Here is a 14,037-nt window from a genome sequence, read left to right on the forward strand (position 1 = left end):
GCAGACAGCCTTCTGTCTGGGTTGAAATGGACTCTCCGACTCCCCGGGGACTGTCACCTCCGGAGGGGATATCCACAGAGATGCTGCGCCGTGAACTCCCATGAGTTGAGGGCAGCCTTGCACCTTCCTACTGCCCGGCAAAGTGGCTCACGAGACATGAAAGCCAAGGGAATGACATGGGGAGGAGTGTAATTCAGAGTATTTGCAGATACTCGCACGCAGGTCGTCTTCATAAACCCTGAGCGCACAAGGCACGCTGGAGGAGGAAACGTAATGACTCTGGGTTTGGAAGACGATCCAACCCGCCTGCCAATTTTCGCAATGACTCAGCTGAGTAGCATTTTGTTGTGGTTGCCTTCGGGTGAATTTGACTCATAAACGCTATTATTTGTCCCTGGAGTTAATTATAGGCCCAAATTACCTGTGCTCTTAATGGAACTCAGTTCTGGCGTGTATAAGATGCATGTTTTCAGCCTGTCGCATCAGACATGCTGCAGAGAGCGGCAGTAATGTTAGGGCTTACAGCAGAAAATTCAGATTTAGAGCTGGACACGCTGGGTCTGGATGACGGTTGGATCTGATTTTCATCTGTGCTCATCTTTAGCTAATGAGGATAATTTTATTGCATACGCATAATTATTGTTTATTCATTCTCAGCCTGAAAGTTACAATAGTTCCTTGTTTCTATGCGTTGCACAGCTATCATCCTGGTCTTTCAGGTTTATCACTGTGAGAAAGCCTGTTTGTGCTGCACCTCCTAGTACTCAGATGATAAAATGCTAAATACATTGCATCTCCGCATGATACGCACAGTCATCTCAGTGAAAATGGGTTATTGCATTAATAGGGTTTGCACAAGAAGCAGTAAGGAGAGTAGTCTGCTTTTCTGCAAATGCATAACCAATATCAACTAATATCCAGGAATCAGCAGAGAGGCTGTTGCTGGAGTTCAGGCCCAGCCTGGTGCAAACGCAAAGTTATCCCTTTTTTCCTGCGAGACCTGTGTGTGACAGCGGCGGCTCAGCCCGCGGGTTTCTTCCCCTGAGCACTTGGTACTAAACTGGACAGCAGCGGTGGGGCTGACTTGGGCAAGCCTGGAGCGTCCCATGGTCTTTGGCTGCTCTTCTGGGGGACAACACGCATCCTTTTACGCAGAAGCCGAGATGCACCTGTGCGTGTCACCGCTTGCCAGGCATTTATGGAAAGGTAAAGCCCAGCAGCGGCATGATGTGCTGCCCAGCACAGCTGGTGGAAATGCTGCAGCTGCTGCGAGCTGGGCACGAGAAAATCTGCTTTCGTGATGCTTTTGCAGTGCTTTGGGTTCATGGTTCCCACTGACCTGCAGGCTTTGGTTTTTTGAGAGAAGCTATTAATTTATCTGGTGTCACAGGCTCCTCTTTCTCCCCCAGCTGTGGTGCAGAGCTGAGGTTTCCAGACGCTGTGCTTTCACGTAACCTTTGATGTAGGATTCACCCTTTGTTCTCCCAAGAACAAAAGGGCAGGACAAAAAGGTATTATGAGATAAACCAACAATATTCTGCAGAAAGATTGAACCCCCGCTGCTTAATCTGTAGCAAAGTCGGCCTACAGCTGGCTGCTGCTGGCAAACCCTCTTATCCCACTCCACGCCATGGGGCTGGCTGAAGGCTGTGCAGGTCCGAGCCCTGTTACAGGGATCCTCCAGACCTCAAATGTCTGTATCGTAATGAAAAAGAGCTGGAGAAGGGATTGTCAAAATGAACTTTCCGTCTAATACAACCCCATGATTTTTTTTTTTTTAAATAAAGCTGAGCTTTTTAGTCCTGCAGGCACCTGACAATTCAGAATCCTTTAGTAAGGGTCAAATTTTAAATATTAAAGACACCTTCTGAAGTCTCTTGGTGTCTGAAAGCACAAAGCAAGACCTGTTGGCATTCTTTCAGCATACTTGCTCATGAATTGGCAACATTTGGGAATCATCTGCCCGCTTGCAAATTCCTTCAAATACAGCACCGAGCACGAAATTAATTCCCAGGAGATTGACACCTGAAAGTGTATTTCTTGCTGCTGGGATAAGCGTGTGCTTCAAGTTAGTCATGTATTTATGTCCTCGGTGGAACCGGGGCTTGCAGTATTGACCAACAAAGCAGGAGCCAGGACAGTCACCCGTGACGTAGCATTTAGTCACACCGTCCCTACAGCAAATGGCTGGGCTGGACTCGGGCTTGCAAAGCAACCCTGGGCTCGGAGCTCGTTGTTCAGGCTCCTGAGCAAATAATGATAAATAGTCCTTTGTGGATGAACCTAACGACATGAAATAAACAACAACAAAGAATGCTCAAGTCATACGTGCCCTTGCTTATGACAGAGTTTGACAGCATGGATTGGTGATTGGGTTTGCATTGTTTAGCAGGGTTTAAAGAGCGTAAGAGCTGCCAGACTAGTTGCATTTGCATTGACTAAGAGTTTTTTAGCCATTGTTTTAAGTTCATAACCTGTTCTGTGCTCTGATGGATTATTATCTGAGGAAAACGTAACAATAGATGACCACAGAAACACCCAGCCCAAAACAAAAACTCAGCTGCTGATGGCTTGGTAACCACTGGAAATAACACGTTAGCTTCCAGCAAGTTAGACCTGCCATTGCAATAGGTCATGGAGGGAAAAGGCCATCGCTGCACGAGTTATCAGTGAAATGGTGTGAATCACCTATAGAAATACAGAGGCTTTACTGGCAAGTTGGAAAAATTCTGCTAAGGTAAGATCCACCCAAGGCTTAACCCAGGGAACCACAGAACAGCAAACCACTGTCCTACTGTTACAGCGTCTAAGTTGTCCTTCCACTTCCTCAGCGCTTTTACATCTATTTTACATCTATTTCGGTGTCTAACACTATGAAACCTCTAGTTAGAACAGTTTTGTGGAAGGTGGGGTTTTTGAACAAAGTAGTTGTCTTTTTTTAAGGTCATAGGTTTAGTTGATAACGACAGTAATGTTGATGCAAAGTATTGGGATTCACCAAGGCATTGCACTAAGTATTGTGTGACACTTGGATTTAAAATTAGCATTAAATGGAATGAATAAGGCATACATTTGATGGCAATATTAGATAAGGCAGGCACTGGTCTTTGAAGTTTGTTAATGAGCTGGTTGTTAATGGGAAGATGTAAATTACTGAGAGCATTTCCAGCAGGAACCTAAGCAGCTGATGATTCATTCATCATTTAATATTATTGACTCTAATCTAGCCAGTAATATATAACATCTGTCCCGGTAAAGTACGCAGATGACACAACGTTTGCTTGTGCATAAGAGCAGTCTCCTCACTGAGGAAACTTTGCTGTGGCTGGTTTCCTACAGGTTTATGTCTTGAGCTTGCTTGACTGTCAAGTGTGAGAGCTAGCCACTCATAACCAGGCTTTTCCTGTGGCTATAACATCAAGAAGGCACCTTCCCATGGGGATTCCCTCATGCCTTCAAAGTCGACATCTAATGTTGTTACCGTGGCCACAGAAACAACACTTTCAGGGTTTCTCCCCATTGCCTGGCTGCTTATTTAATGACACGTGTAAGAAATTAGTCATCCTTGAGGCTCTTCTCTCTGCCAAAAGGTTGGATTGATCAGGTGGTGTTGGGTTATGAAGGGAGAGGACCACACAGCCGCAGAGGGACAGCATGCTCCTAGGACCGAAGAGCCAATGTGGCAGGGATGGGCATGGGAGGCTGATTCTTGAACCGGGCATCCCCTTCCTGTGCCTCCTCATCCAAAAGGATGTGAGAGGCTCACGGCAGCTCAAAGAAGGCTTACAGAAATTATGCAGGAGCTGATAAACATGCTTAATGGTCGTTCTTAATGGGGTTTAAAAACTCAACATGTTACACCTGGCAAAAGGAAGGTCACAAAGCAATTCACCTGTTGTGTAGAGGTAGTTACAGCTCATCGAGGAGTCAACACACTTGGGTAGTTTTGTAGTGGTCAAACTCACCCTGGGAGGAAAGCGTTAATGAAAGCACTTGGGCACCGAGCCAGCTTTCTGGGGGATGTGGGTGAGATTGCTTTGCAGAGAGGTAATATATGAAGCAGAGGGATCATGCTAAATGTTTGTGGGCTGCCATTTCTCTCAGCTCTTGAATTCACCGACAAGCCCTTCTGATCTTGATATATGCAAATTTAGCACGTGCCTGCTGGTTCAGCATCTTCAGCCATGAGCTGCTGGGAAAAGTACAGAAGCCTGTGTTGCCCCAGCACGCTTTATGTGTGCAGTTCTTCATGAAGGGCTTATGCTCCAAGAATTTATCCTGTGCTGTTCATGGAGGATATCACCATGGATAGATTCAGAGAGTGGGATGCTGCTTTTGCATGTGCTCCAGAAGCCATCTCCCATCTTTACCCCAGCAAGAGCTAGCAGGAACTACTTTCTGTCTAGGAAAGGAGGAAAAAACAGAGAATAATCTACATATAAAGATTCTGGAAGGAGTCACAAATAGGCCAAGCTTTTTTGTTTTATGTTTGCATAGTTACAGCTCCTTCTGACAGTCTGTTTAATTTGTGTGGTGTGTTAGCTAAACTTCTGAGCCTTATAGCTGGGGGTGAAATTATTCCAGCTGATTCCCAGGAGGGTCCATGCGGCGGGATGGAAGGCAGGGGGGCAAGGCAGGGGTCATGCATTCATCTTGCCCTCTCTCTCAGGAAGGACAGTCCCCAGCATCAGTGCCTATCCATGCATCTCCTTCCAGCCCCTCTTGCCCGTGTTCACCCTGGACACTTTCCAGGGCAGGGAAGGAGGAGCACACCGAAGCTCCAGCCCATCGCAGGAAAGCTGCACTGCCATGAGATTGATTATCGACATTAAACCTTGCACAACCTCTTGAAACCAGGGGGATTATACCCTCATGCATGAGAAAGGTCTGTCTGCTCCCCATTGCTGGAGCGAATCGGCCCTATAGACTTGGTAGTAAGTCACTGCCATCAGAGGCACTGTTGCCATATAATCAGCTTGGGAATAGTTTTGAGCAGCAGCTGACTATACCATGTTTTTCTTTCCAGGAGAGAGTTCTCTGAGCTGCTGGAGAAGTTTGGCTCCCAGAGCAATACGGGCTCAGCACGGAGCTCACCGGTCCTGCACGGCGGCAGTGAGTAGCTCAGCATGCCTTTGGGGGGGGGGAACCAAAAGCCCCTCTCTTGGCTGAGAAAGTTTTCTTTATCCCAGTGCTATTTTGAAGGAGTTTTGATTTGATTTGTGTAGGTGTTTGGGTAGAGGTTTGAGGGAAGAGAAAAGTCCTGCGCATCCTTATTGCAAGCACTTAGTGCGTCCCTGGGTGCAGAGCAGCAGGCATGGCCAGTCCTGCCTGCACAGAGCAAGCACAAAGCGAAGCAGCAAGCACAAAGCAAGGCAGCGAGCCAGCCTCCTTGGGGTGAGCAAGGGAGGATTGAGTTGGGGTCGTAACCGCTTCCCAGATCCCCAGACCCTGTTTAACTGACGTGCTGGGCAGGTAACCCCAACAGTACCCATCTCTGCAGGTGCAGCTTTCTACTATGGATTTCAAAGCATTTCAGCCATCGTTTGTTCAGTGACCATTATTTTTCATTTGCAAATGGGAAATGTTTAGTGAGATGCAACAAGATTAACCTAAACCAGGTACCAGTGCATCAAATCATGTGTGCATGAGGAAAGAAGCTGTCCCTCTGGCTTGGCATCCCACCAGAAGGCTGCCAACCCTTCCCTTATGGCAGAGGTATGTAGGGGTGACAGTCCCACACCGGAACTGTGCTGAGGAGACTGAACATTTCCTCTCCATGGGCGATATACTGATCTCTTTAACTACCATGTGGTTTCGCCCAAAAAGCTAAGAAAATGGTGTCAGCTCTCAGTGGCAGAGCAGGGGAGGAGGGTGATGCTGGAGTATTTGCGTTCCCTGGACTGACTCTGATTTTGTTGTTCAGATCGATACCTTGAAAGTACATCCTCGGGCTCCTCCTCACGCTCTCAGAGCCCACTGCTGCTGAGCCCTGCCAATTCCCACAGCCCCTTCATCGGGAACCTGGCGCATCCCCCTCACGCACAGTACGTATGGGTCGCGTGGGGCCGGCCCCGCAAAGCCTGTCCTTTGGTCAGTCGTGAAGATATCACCAAATGTCTAACACTGTCTTAGGGGTAGATCCAGTAAATCCTTCCAGTGTTTGAAGAGATGCTTTGTTTGCCCTTATGTCTTCTACACCATTGTATCACCGCAATGGCTAGGAGACCATAGCGTCGTCTAGAAGTCCTTGTTGTGGTAGCATCTTGACTGTTCCTGGGAAGCCTGTGCCCAAGAGCTGACAAGTTTCCCCATTGAGGCAGTCAATATGTTTGCAATACGGTTAACAATGCAACTGCTCCTCCTCCTCCCCTCTGAAACCCAGGGAGAAGCCGTGGCATACAGCCGGCTGGGAGGACCCGGCACATGGCCTTTATAAAGCATGTCATGAGCAAAGTGCTTCTGCGAGGCCGGTGGTGCTTTTAGAAGGTGTTTCGGGAGCTTGTTTTCTATTGCCCTGCTTCTGGCACGTTGACATCATGCAAGAAGAGCACAAGCGCTGCCCTCTCGATGCGAACACTCCTGACGCCCTTTGCTTTGGTGTCAACAGCGGTTGCCTACAGGCACTGCATCCTTTTGTCTCCAGAGCATGTCCTGGAGCATGTGTTTTCATGTGGTCATCTGACCCTTTCATATTTCACAGAGGTTTGGACAGGCAGAGCTTGTTTTTCTGCGGAGTCTCGTCTCCAGGGTGCTCAGGGTTGCCCTTCTCAAGAGGGACAGCTCAAAGGGTGTTAACAGCCGTGGAATTGGGACCATTCATCCCCAGGGTTTGCAGCTTCCCTTCCTTTGCCAGCAGAAACAAGCCAAGTCGCTGGTAAAGAGAATCAGCCCTCACTGCAGAAACAGTAAATCCTCTTGCTAAATACCAACTCTTTATTAGGGATTTGCAGAGGACAAATATTTGGCACCAGAGGTTTAAGCTGCTTGCGTGGAATGAGAGACCCTTACAGAGGAGTGGCCAGCTCATCTACTTGGCAGCTGGTTTGGACAAACTAGACATCCTTGCTCTGCTGTTAACCCGCTCCAGGCTGTGATATAGGTTAGAGGGGACCTGGATTGGTGGCCTCCTTGCTCGGCGCTGCCATGCTACGCCATGTTCTGCTTGTCTCCATGCCAGTGCCAGGCCCCAGTGGTCTTCTCCTGGGAGCAGCATGAGCCGTTTGAAATCACAGACCGTTGATTGCAGCTGAGCGCTGGTGGACAGCTGCAGAGATGTAATTTGGGCCACGGGTCTTTTCATGCATGTGGCTGCCATCCCTTCTGCTCACCGCAGGTTGTCCCCAGGCTGTGGCCTCTCATTGCGGTGTCATCTGAGGTCCTGCCACCCCATTAAGCAATGGGACCCAGATATGATCGTCTCACCACAGATAGTGTCTGATATTTTGATTTGAATGGAGGGGTTAATGCTACATTTTGTGACATCGTTTACCCAAAAAATTTCTTACAGAGCAATGGTTTTCCATAAGACGAAGACGCATGCTGCATAAATGCAGTCCCCTTGCCCCGCGTAGCCAGCTGGCTCTCCCGGGGGCCTGCTGCCAGTTTGGGGGGTGCTGGCAGCATGCTGCTCTGTCATGGGGGTGTCTGGCCACTGGGGATGGCATTACTGGGGAGCATGGGGCGGTTACGTGCTGGTGTCACTGTGAGGCACAGGATGCACAGCTGTCACTGCGTCATAAGTTATCAGATAACACAAAGAAGGACCAGAAACTGCAGACCGTTTGGTGAGTGGCTGCTGTGGAAATAACCTGAAAAGGTGAAAAGCCAGTTGCACCCAGCCCATTAGGAGGAAGAGGCTTGCTGACCCTTAGATCTCACCGAATCCTTCCCCAAAACCTCCCTGTTGCAATGCTGCCCACCAGCCCATGGGTGGTCAGTAAAATCCCAGCTCCCACAAACTCTTACTGCAATTGCTACCTCTCCCTCCCTGCCCGGAGCCGCCTGGCATGGCCCAGTCTTGGTGTCCTGTTGGGTCCTGTCTAGCAGGCAGCTCTTTGAGGGTAAGGTCCAACCTTGTCACTGCTCCATTCACAGTACGTCCTTGACTACGCAAGTCATCTGTACCACTGCCACAGATGTAAATCACAGTGTGGTGGGTATTGCTATAAAGGTGCTTAAGGGCCCATTTCTTAGGGCATCTTGCAAGGTTTTGAGTCCAGACCTTGGTTAAGACATAGCTGTGTATCCTGAGCTTCACTCTGACATTTGCTAAGGGCTGCTTAATAGTTGACCAATCTATAAATTGCTGTCTGGTGATTTAACTGGATTTGAACAATAACCACATCGATCCTTTGTATGTTTTTGGCTATAAAAAACCAGGAGTGCCAAATATATTCTGGTTAAACCTTTAGTTTCTTCTCTCTTTATTTTCTAAATACAAACGAGTATTCCCCAGCATTTGAGGTTATGCAAGCCAGTCATCCTCATAATGCTGAACCGTATCTGCTAAGAAACGGGAGTCCTCACCTCCTCTTTCCAAGGTTGGGTGGAAGAAACAACGCAGAGACAGAAAAGGTTGGGAGATGTTAGAAGGCTTGTTCACAGAAAGAGAGCCAGGCAGAGTTTCTTCAGTGACGTGGGAAAAGAAACCAGATCACCTTGAGTCACCTGCTAACATCTCTCCCTTGCAGCTACTCCATTGAATCAGGAATCCAGACCATTTCTATAGCAAAATCTTCCGGCTTAGGGCTGACAATCAGTGGTGGATCTAACAGGCCTGATGGCCCCATGATTTATGTTCAAGAGCTTATGCCCGACGGTGACTGTTACAAGGTAAGTCAGTGTGGAGACCCTCGGTGACTTTGCAATGGGGACCTCTTCTAGAAGCTGTAGCTGTTCTGAAGCAGCTTTTCTAAGAACAGATGAATAATGCATTGCATGGACTAATGAGGATTTGTGTTGCAGGAGAAGGCTTTGGACAGAGAGACATTCCTTCCCAATGCTCTGACTTTCTCCTTTTTTGTTTAGGATGGTCGGCTCCGACCTGGTGACCAACTAATCGCTATCAATAAAGATTCTTTGGTGGGCAGCACACACGAAGAGGCCAGAAAAATAATTGCAAAAGCCAAATTGAGGTAGGCATGTAACATATTTCTCATCCTCATCATGGTGCTGTTGAGTCTTAGGCAAAACCCCTTCATGTCATACCAATGTTTGGCTTCAAGAAGCATAAGGAATATTAGTCTTAAATGATGCTTCAAGATGGTCCTGACAGGTGATCATATGAGGAAATCTTGAATCCATGGATCATCCTAAAGTGTAATCCAGACCTTCCTAATGTTCTGGTCCTCCTGAATATCCCCTATCACTGCCCAGCACAGTCCTGCAACAGAACCGAAGTTCAAACAAGCAACCCAGCTGGTGGAGATCCAGCTACACTGGTGGTGCAGGCTACATGGGCTTAAGTGAGATTCTCCTGGAGAAAGAACCACAGGCATGGAAGTTCTGCAAATTTAAGTTGTGCTTTTTTTTTTTTTTGTTAATAAAATGTTCTGTATTTGTGGTTTGTTTAAGGCATGAGGGAAACACAGAAGTGGCCTTTATTCCTGGAAAGGGACGGTTACATCCTGGACTGTCAGCTCATAACAACACCCCATCACCACCTCCAAAGGCAGTGGGAAACGGTCTGAGTTCCTGCAGACTGAAGGTCCATGTGAGGTCCCCAGAGGTAGGTTGAAGTTCATATCTAAGACCACAGACATCAGTTCTATGATCTTTGATCAGAAAACCCTTCTTCCGGGACTCCATGGTAGACCTTCTGGATGGTGGAAAGTCTGTAATGCTGGTGTATGTAGCTGTTTTACTGCCAGGTTGTTTTAAATCTGAAATATTGTTTCTTCTGTCTTGGGTTTGAGACGGCAAAGGGTCTGTGGAGGTAATGAGAGGAGTTTCATCTCTGGGGCCTGCATTCAGACCTGTTTAAGTCTCAGGTTTTAAGAAAACAAAACCCTTCTGTGGATAGCAACCTGCATCTCATTCAATACCAGTCATAGAGCTGGAAGGGATCTCAGGAGTCGGTTTGATCTAGTCTCCTACCCAAAGGCAGGAACGACTCTTTGTTCTTAAAGACCTCTGATGACGATGAATCCGTCAGTGTTCCTAAGCAGTCCATTTCTGTTCTTCACTAGTCTAATGATAAGCCAGGCTCCTTCTTCCTGTGAAGCCTAGCTCCATGTTGTGTTTGTGGAGACAAGTGCTGGAGCTGTGCTTGGTGAGACAGGGTTTAACCACACAACCCTCACGATAATTTAGGTCTGCAGCTGGATTCTGTGCATTTGTCGCTCCTCTCCTGGACTGGTGCAATGCCGGATGTATCTTCTGTCCTCTTCCACATAAACTTCCTTTAGAAAAGGCTGGCTGGATGTTCCTTTCATACAAGGTCTTTCTTTCCAGACCCTGTGGAGAAATGGACTTGCAAGAATGTCATATATATGTTGCCTTTGGGTGTATCAGGCTGGAGATGTGCTTATGAAAGTCAGCCTTAGCCCATATACATATAGCTGAGTCATATAGTTAGAGCCTTCATCATCCAGCAGAAGGTGTGCTTGTGTAATGTTGTGCACCTATATACAATTAACATTGCTGGCTGGAATTAAATTCCTCCTTTCTTCACTTTGCTGCTAAAAGATGGAACTTTTAATGAGGTCTAGGCTTCCACATTAGGGAAAGCTGTTCAGGCGTCCGTGCTACCTGGCCATATGTCCTCAGCACCAGTCCTGTGCCCCTCTCTGCATGTAAGTTCCCAGCTGTGGAAGCACTGTCTCGGTGGTGCTCAGCATATCCACCCTGTGACTCTATTTTTCCCTCTTACTTGTGCTTTCAGCCGCGACCTGGCACTTAAGAAAGGGTGGGCAATGGTCTTGGCTTCCTGTCGTGCCCACTGCGATAATTATGTGTTTTGGGTAAATAACACAACTGGCCGCAGTCAGAATCAGGACCTCACTGGTGTGTCGGATGCAGAGCTTTAGGGAGAACTTCTACGGAGCATGCACGCAAGGTCAAATTCGTCCTCAGGTCTCAATTGCAGTAATGACAAACTCGGTTTTCTGTGTGTGACCAGAGATTTTGAGATGGCTCAGGAGCGTGCCTGTGCCAAGTGCTCCTAGAGGAATCCCTGGAGTCTCTTTTGGCCCATCTGCACAAGAGGTGTACGTGGTGCCTTTGCTCTTTATGGGCTCTTATGATCTCCTCTATCTTCTGCTCTTTATTTACACCGACAGATTCTGCTTAGCAATTGCCTGTGCCATTTTGTCTTCTTTTTCTAGAATAGACATGAAAATAATTTTCCTGTGCCTTCTTTGTCACCGGACATTTGCCCACCAGAGCTTACTGTCTCAGGTAAGAGTCCTGCTAAATTGTTTTCTTTGCGTGGATGACAAGCACAGCCTTGGCTCCTCTGTGCTGAGGATGATGAAATTAATTTTGATCACTGTTTATATTGCTGTAGTGGAATCTAATGGTGTGATAATGAGTCTCAGCCCACTAGGAGAGAGGTAAGGTAGCAGCTACTCAATGGGTAGTAATTATGTCCATGCTTGTCCATAGCAGCAAAATTATTTACTAAGGCATGCAGAGGACTGGAAATAGGAGACAACTTCTTCCACTCCCAGCCTGTGGTTCCTTTGCAGCAATGTCTTTGCCCACATGCAAAGATCATGTTGGACTTGCATGCAGCACGTCCCACTGCATGCAACACTGCCTTCTGATGGGAATGGGTGGTCCTCAGAGACACCGTATAAACAAAGTCAATTAATGATAGTTGTAATGTACACGGCAACCCTGGGCATTATACAGGCATTAAGGTTGCCCTCAGTTGGTCAGACCGGGACATTGCTTATAGATATGATTAAGTCAGATTTCTCTCTACATCCAAGCTTCACTTTTGGCTTACTTTTCCATGCTGTTTTCTTTCCGTGCTCCGAGTCCCATACTGAGCTCTTAACTTTTGTGGGAGAGACGTACTGTTCACCTGACAGGATGGCAGCAATGGGAGGTGAACTCAAATCGCCCTGCAGCTTCACAGGTCCCTTAGGAGTTGCGGGAAACCTCAATAACCGCCGTGATCCAGTGTCCAGGGAGATGACCTCCAGCAAGATACCCCATATCCCTATGATAGGAAGGTTACTTCCACCCAGAGGAAAAGCTGGGCTTTCCCTAGCGAGTCCCTAGCAAGCACAGCCCATCATTCCTGTGGCTGCAAGTCCGATGGCCCTTCCTTCCCCACGTGCTGCCAAGGCACTGGCCCCACTTGCAAATCCCTGTGCTGTCTTGTAATTTCCATCTGTAAGGCTAAGAGCGAGCGTTGCAAGGTAAATTGTGTTTAGTCTATACCTGGGATTAGTGGGAGAGACAGGGAGCAGACGGTGCTGGGCTGGGTGTGCGTCAGCGCTCTGCTCCCAGGGATGCCTGTCTCACCTTGGGCAAGCTCAGCAGCCTTCAGCCTTTGCCTTCCATGCTCTGCACGGCAGAGACCCCGGGACAGGGACTGCCCTTGGTCTGTCCTCCCTGCCCCGAGCATCCTGCAGCCTTGATTTCAGGTAGGCTTTTAGGTGGCCACCACCAACAGCCAGAGCTCCCGGTGATGGGAAGCAAAGCCCTGGGTCATGTAGGCAATCCGGCAAATAGCAATGGCCTGATCACTTCCTGACTTAGCTAGGGGATTTCATTACGTGCGTTTTTTTAATGTGAAATGCTGAGGAGGCTTCGTGTCACTGTTGTCACCCATGAAAACAGACAACTGGCTTTGAAAGAGCAGCGGCCAGGCTTGGAGCTTGGGCCAGTGACTGCCTCTCTATCGGTGCCTGATGGATGCCCTGGATATCTCCGTGTCCAGAGCTGATAGCAAAGCCACGTGGAGCTAATCCTGATTAGCCATGCGGCGAAGGGTAACAGCTCTGCCCTTGAACTTGTCCAGTAAAGAGTTGGTGGCCGATCTAGCAAACCCATTTATTACCTCTTGCTGCTTCTCAGCTGCTGGCGTTAGCGGAGCGGATGAATGCCCCGATTAGGAGGATTACACTTGTGCAGCATCTCCGCTGCTCCTTATTGCCTCCTCCTTGCACCTGGTCTCTGCCCCAACGGTCGAGGAGGGTGCGGAGAGAAATACTCGAGAGGTTCAGGAGAAGCGATGTTACTCGGCAAGATGGGGCTTTCCGTGATGTTAATCAGATCCCAGGCAGACAAAAGAAATTGCTCCCTGGGCAAATCCTGTGCCACTGGCACAAGAAGGAATTTTGTCACCGACCTGGGTTGATGGCTTGGGGGTGAGCAGGGGCGGGCAGGCGGGCAGCGGGGCTGCAGGCACAGCAGTTCTGCACCGTTCTGGGATCTGGCAGGGGAGCTCCTGAGCAAGTAACACCTTCTGCAGCCCTTTTCCCAGGGAATGTCACAGTTTCTTACGGACAAGAGTTAATCGTAACGGAAAGGTGGGGTTCCCTCCAGGGATGGAGGAGCACGAGTGGCAGGGCATGGCAGCAGGGCTTGCGCTCGCTACCATTTCAGCTGTGAAGGCAGTGCTGGTAATGACAAGCCAGCTGTCAGCAGCTGGTTGTTCTGATCTCATGACAGCTTTTCACCAGCAAAGCACCTGCCGTTTCTGCCTCTTTCTCCCTCTGTGGCTGCCTCACAATGCACGTGGCTCCTTCTACCCAAAAAAACCCTGCCTCCCCAACTGAGGGAAAAGGGTTCAAGGCTTTTTGCAGTCCTGTGGAGGGAAAAAGTCTTGTAGCGGTGTTTTCCCACACCACTTTTAATCCGTCGGTTCCCTTTTCCATGGGTGTTGTGAAAGTCAAGGCTGCATTTTATAAAATGTTGGGTTTCAGTTTTGCTTAATCAATTAGAGAAGACAAGATCCAGGCAGATTTTTTTTTTTTTCCACAGATCACCCCAAGACTCCACAAAAACTTGTGACTGGAAATTTCCAAAGTGCTATTTTTTCACTCCTAGCTCCTTGGATGAAACATCCCATTTTAAACCATG

General features: G+C 48.3%; 1 protein-coding gene across 1 annotated transcript in view; it reads left to right on the plus strand.

The window, feature by feature from the left end:
* The window catches only part of LOC132318642 (syntaxin-binding protein 4-like), a 44,474-nt gene that overhangs the window by 19,826 nt on the left and 10,611 nt on the right, over positions 1-14,037 (plus strand). Inside the window, exons 6-11 of the mRNA XM_059826598.1 lie at positions 5,027-5,112; positions 5,924-6,044; positions 8,691-8,832; positions 9,028-9,134; positions 9,574-9,727; positions 11,325-11,397. Of these exons, the coding sequence (XP_059682581.1) occupies positions 5,027-5,112; positions 5,924-6,044; positions 8,691-8,832; positions 9,028-9,134; positions 9,574-9,727; positions 11,325-11,397 (683 nt within the window). The remainder of the gene's footprint in view (positions 1-5,026; positions 5,113-5,923; positions 6,045-8,690; positions 8,833-9,027; positions 9,135-9,573; positions 9,728-11,324; positions 11,398-14,037) is intronic.

The sequence above is a fragment of the Gavia stellata genome, chromosome 18 (genome assembly GCF_030936135.1).
Source record: "Gavia stellata isolate bGavSte3 chromosome 18, bGavSte3.hap2, whole genome shotgun sequence".
Classification (NCBI taxonomy): Eukaryota; Metazoa; Chordata; class Aves; order Gaviiformes; family Gaviidae; genus Gavia; species Gavia stellata.